Genomic DNA, 6,000 nt, shown 5'->3' with positions numbered 1-6,000 from the left:
ATTTTTTTTCTTCTTCTTCTTCTTTCAACCACATGCTTTTTATAACATGAAGACTGATTCAGCAGCAGAAAATGAGAATGGTAAATCTAATAGTCACCACAAGAGCTAAATAAATGTTCTGAACAACCTTACAAAACAGCTGTTATTAAGTCACTATGTTATTGTTAGAGAGACTTATCTCAAAGAAAGTATAGAAAGCTAGCTATCAGAAACAAGAACAGTTATGGTGGAAATATCATTAGTAACCTTTGCCACAGACACATGTAAAGATAAAAGGGGCCGTTTCTTTTTACTCAGCCGGTCCTGCTGACCTTTTACTCCCGACCGTGCACCAGCCTCTAAATTAGTATGTGTTATCATTTCAGAGGAAGTGTAGCTGACCCCCGAACAGTAGCTTTCATAACAGTCCAAGCCTGTGAAACACAAACATGCCTGGAGTGATGGGTAGCAAGCGAAGAGGTGCCTGATAGCAGCACACACCCTCTAACCTGAGCCAACACACACACACACACACACACACTCAATCATCACTATAGGCAAATAAGTAGGATTAAAATAGTGCACTTTAATTATAAAATCTACTTTATAAATGATTTGGATTATACATTCAAACTAAACTTGACAGGAAGGCCAAGCATTTGTGCCAGAAAACTTAAGCCTGCTTGGTCTTTCTGAAGCCGGATAAAGTCTCAAAATAGCAAAAGTGCAGACCTTGAATACGTCTGTAAGGCCCAGCCTTTTGTTTCCTGTGTAAAAACTCAGAAACTGTTCTCCATCCAGCAACAATGTTCATGACGTCTAGTTAGAAGTTTCTCCCAGAGCAATGTGGACACTGCATTATTCCAACAACAGGACTAAAATGACTCAGTCCAGTTAAAGAAGGAAAAAAAGAAATGAACTTATCATCTGTGCAGATCTCAAAGCCACTCATATTCCATGCGAGTCTTCGTCACTCCTGAAGGCATCGATTTAAGGCACTGTAAAATCCATTGGATTAATCGCACAGGTTACGACTCCTCTGAAATCTGTCTTTCGCTATCACATGTGGTATTCTCGTTTGTTCCTGGATCGAGTACATCTGATTCAGAGTCGGATGTGTTAGGAGTACAACCTGCCTGTCTCTGCCACTTTGCAGTGGAAGGAAGGTCAGACCCAGAACCCTGCCAATGCTCTGAGGTGTCTTCAGCTCTACGCCTCTTCCGCACATGATGCTGGTGGCTTTTAGACTTCAGATGAGCTGAAAGTGAAGATCAGCTATGGATGATTATCTGTGAATAACCTATGAGCACATTAGAACTAAGTTCAAAACTACAGATGCAGGAAGCTATAGAAATAACTGCTGATGCTAAAACTTATAACCTGTAACAAATCTATTGTATAATATATATGAAGTGCTAGGATCAACATCAAAATTATCAACATACTCAAAATTACAAACAGTCTCATGGAGGAAGTGCATTTAAAACTATTCAACAAGCAATAATAAACTAAAAGTCATAATAAACTGATTAATAAATTAACAAAGGGGTGCTGTGATGCGATCCGACACAAATCAGAGTTATTCTTACCATCCTGAAAAACGTCATTATTTCACATAAACATCCAAAAGTTCTGATCTACTTAATCCTCCAGTTGCTAGGAGTCAAAAGAGCTCACCTGTCCACTCCAGGTCACCGATGATGACTTTATCACACAGTTCACACATGTGGTGGCTCCGTTTGTTCCGTAGTTCCTCCCCCTCAACTCTGATTGGCTCGACAGATGGCCGCTCTCCCTGGATGAGTTAACACAAAGAAGAGCGGTTCAAATGCCGCATGTTAGTGTATTCACAAAATAAGCTGGCAATCAATTTTGTACACAAATGATGTGATTTTTCCATAACGGATCGCTGATGATCTAAATCTGACAGCAGTGCTGAATTAAAAGAATAAATAAAGACTGGCATAATTAACTCCACCACATCTGACCAGCCTATAATATACAACAAATCAACAAGCCTCTACAAGCTTCCTCTAAATATCATGCCACGTTTCAGGTCGTTTAGGGTAAACGTCTCGTATCGTTTAACCACAGAATAAAAGGGTACCAAAAATAGAAAATACACCTTGCACAAGCTGTCCAGGATGTCTAGGGCAGGAGTGAGGACCGTTTGTTCCCAAAGGGACACATCTGTCACATCTAGGCCGTAGACAGTTGGAACACTGGTACCTGGCCCTGGGAGAGAGTGAAAGAAACAAGAACAACAAAAACAAAAACAAAAACTTTAAAGAGAATGTTAAAGAACTAGAGACATGACTAGATGTCATGTACAAACAAAGTAAAATCTTCCCAACAGTTATATGTAATAATTTAGCAGAAGTTATTGAGCAGAACAACTTTAAAATACGTTTGCATGGTGTACAATTTGCAATTATTTTGTATAACAGTAAACTTGATAGGATAGAGCAATATGGTCAAAAGCAGAGATAAATTTACTGATAAGAAGTGACCTTATACTCTAATGAGCACCTTTAATTGATATCCCTTTACACGAGACTCTCAGCTTACTGTGACACTTAGGCAGAACAGTGAGGAAAAGAAAAGAGACAAAAAGAGATGTCCCTGACCATTTTATTTTAATTTGATCAACAGTGTAATTTTAGAAAGAAAAAAAATGTTTCTGTCTTTACCACAAGTATTATTTATATTCATTTTAATGCCATCCTGAAGGTATTTGGTCCAAATAGGATGACTGGGAAGCAGACACCATTTAGTTCAGTTCAATTATTCCTACTTTGTACAATCAAGCTGTGTTCCCACAAGACCTACAATAACCTAATTAGAAAGCTCCCATGCATGTAGGTTTTCTAGAGCTGCACATGAAACTGAACACAATTAAAGCTTCCAGCAGTTTAAAGAAGCTGAGATTGGCACAGGCACAGCTGGGGATATAATGATGTAATATGATATAAAGATAAACTGATACAATACATTGACTTTATAATACATTTTTTAGAATACATGTGCCACTGCTTCCACAAGTGTGTCTATATGTGTGTGCATACACACACACACACACACATATATATATATATACATACATGCATACATGCATATATGTATGCATATATGCATATATATATATATATATATATATATATATATATATATATATATATATATATATATATATATATATATATATATACATATACATATATATATATACATATATACATATATATATATATATATATATATATATATATATATATATATATATATATATATATACACACACACACACACTGTGTATTCTGACACTTTTCCAGCAGAACCAGCATTAACTTCTTCAGCAATCTGAGCAACAGTAGCTCGTCTGCAGACCGGGAACACCCCACAAGAGCTGCAGTTGCTCTGATCCAGTCGTCTAGCTATCACAATTTGGCCCTTGTCAAACTTGCTCAAATCCTTATGCTTGCTTCTAACACATCAACTTGGAGGACAAACTGTTCACTTGCTGTCTAATATATCCCACCCACTAACAGGTGCCATGATGAGGATATAATCAGTGTTATTCACTTCACCTCTCACTGCTCATAATGTTACATCTGATCAGTGTATGCTACATGAACATATTGACTAAAAGCATACAAAAAATAAGTGAATTAAGGAAAAACATTTATAACCATTTTAAGGGTTAAAATCTTCACATATATGGAAATTTGTACTAGTTTTCCCATAAAAATATTATATATATATATATATATATATATATATATATATATATATATATATATATATCTAGATATATATGTATATATATATATATATTTTTTTTTTTTTATTTGCTTGCTTGTTTGTAAATTTGAAAGAAGACATCTCTGAACTTTGGTTTCTTATATTATATTGTTCCACTATTCAGAAAAAGTGAGTATTGGGATCTTGGAATGAAGGTTGCAGCTGAAAAGTCTGTGGTTTTAAGATAACGAATCATAAAATTTTAACCCTTAACATGGTTATAACTATTTTTCCCAAATTCACTTATTCTTTATATGCTTTTAGTCAATATGTTCATGTAACACATATCACAATGTTCGTACAATTGTTTACAATAATAATTTGGGACAAAAACATCAGGACCCTACAGGTCCTAGGTTTCGATAAGACTCTGCATTCAAGTATTATGTTTTGTTAACTATCATATATTTATGTTATTGAGACAGTCGAGTTAGCACTAGAAACTAAGAAGTGCACAGAAAACTGGATCTACGTAAAGGTGGAAACATTAAAGCATTACTGTACAGACTGGACCAAGAAGAAACATCAACCTGCTGATTTCAACAGCTCCATAATCTCCCTCAGCGTTCTGGCACAGTCAGCAGCCAGACTGGCAGAATCCAGCTCTTCCAGAGCCTCCAATCTCACTAATGTTTCACTCACATAGCAGAGGGAGTGAGAAGGAAACAGAGAGGGTAAGAGAGGAAGGAGACTGACCCAGACGTAGGACTTTATCTACATATAGAAAAGCAGGGAAAACGAACATCCTCAGGAAGAAAGAAAAAGCTTGAAATGTCCATTTGTTGAGACTTAGGCTACGTCTTATCAGAACTTGGTGCTTTTAGGTGCAGTCATGAGGTGCAACATTTGCTTTAGTGAGGGGGGAAAAAAAAAAGAGTCAGAACACGAGTCTTTGCACAGGCTGGTTCTGGTATTCATATAAAGGATCAGTTTGCTATGAGCTGCATTCATGCCTGAAGGTTAATCATATTAGCTACAATGGCTCAATTAAGTAAATCAGTTACAGGTTAATCTAGTCCAACAGAAGAAATCAAATGAGGCATTACAGAATGGACCCCATGTTCTGATACATCAACTTTTAAGCTAATTCGTACTGTGGGTACATCGTCCAAGTGCCCAGTTTCACCAAGTGGGTGGCCAATCAGTAGGAAAAAATCCTACTGATAAAATCAAACAGCTACAATTCCGCTTCACGACTAATGGCCTTCAGTTTATCAAAGCAAGCCTAGTCCACACTGTTCAGTTTTACTACAGCTAATTCCAGTACTTTAGAATTTAAAAAAAAAAAAACAGCTTAATTACTTCCTGATAACTGATAAAGGCAAAAAGAGTCTTGCCTTCTGTATAACCCCAATCTTAGTGTGTAAAGGGCCAGCCATATTCAAAGCGAGCCTTGAAGTATGTTTGTGTATTCAAATTTCTTTAACGGCTTTCTCCAGATTTTATGGATGGGAAGTTCCCTAATAAAAGTCGAATCAAAACGACACCATTTCAAGGCAGGTGAAACAGAAAACCAGCACTCTAGGACAGAGTTCACACTACTCAAACTTTTTTTTTCCCCTCTCCCAAAGAGAAAGCATCAGTCATCAAACTTATTCAAAACAACAGCAAGTCAAAGTTCTTTACTTATCCCAAGGCCTTTGGGATTAAACTGGGGATTTCCACACATTCCTTAAAGGGAAGAGTGTATAAATAGGGATGTTGCAAGTTCTTCTAATACAAACTGCAGTAAGCATGACTACCATTTATATGCAAATGCATTTGCAAATCTCAAGAAATAATGTCAACTGATAAATACTTGTCTACCAAAAGCCTGGGAAGGGCAGCATGTCTGTGCATGCCAGGAAGAGGACTGCCTTTAATTGTCCTTTTCTGTTTACAGCAGGTGTGTGTATAGATAACATATCAGTATTACACGGTCACCTTTCATCGATAAATGGGGTAGAGGCAGCTGACGAATTGTGCATAGTAACAGAAGGGTACGGGAAGCTAAAAAGTGCACCTGTATAAAAGTTTACCTAATAAAAGTGCTGGAAACAACGTAGGTGTGGTGAAAAACTAATAAATGAGGTTATGTTGCTTTGTATGCCTTTGAGGGTATTTCTTTACTTGTGTAAGCAAGCCTTTAATACTCATACTGGTGCAAATGGAGGTTTCTGATTTATTTTGTATGGACTGGTCAATATTTCCAAATTGATCATCATCCAAACCCTAAAATTT

General features: G+C 36.7%; 1 protein-coding gene across 2 annotated transcripts in view; it reads right to left on the bottom strand.

Annotated features, from left to right (window-relative positions):
• Positions 1–207: 207 nt before the first annotated feature.
• The window catches only part of trit1 (tRNA isopentenyltransferase 1), a 42,500-nt gene continuing 36,707 nt past the window's right edge, over positions 208–6,000 (bottom strand). Inside the window, exons 9-11 of one of the 2 annotated variants that reach the window (XM_058378387.1) lie at positions 2,105–2,214; positions 1,657–1,774; positions 208–1,237 (exon numbers count right to left, since the gene is read on the bottom strand). In XM_058378387.1, coding sequence (XP_058234370.1) covers positions 1,008–1,237; positions 1,657–1,774; positions 2,105–2,214 — 458 coding nt within the window. In that variant the 3' untranslated portion in view covers positions 208–1,007. Of the gene's footprint in view, positions 1,280–1,656; positions 1,775–2,104; positions 2,215–6,000 lie in introns of both variants that reach the window. The other variant, XM_058378388.1, reaches the window with a different exon arrangement.

Source organism: Hemibagrus wyckioides, linkage group LG24 (assembly GCF_019097595.1).
Source record: "Hemibagrus wyckioides isolate EC202008001 linkage group LG24, SWU_Hwy_1.0, whole genome shotgun sequence".
NCBI classification, from domain to species: Eukaryota; Metazoa; Chordata; class Actinopteri; order Siluriformes; family Bagridae; genus Hemibagrus; species Hemibagrus wyckioides.
Note: the sequence above shows the minus strand (reverse complement) of the source record. Positions and strands in the feature narration are given on the sequence as shown.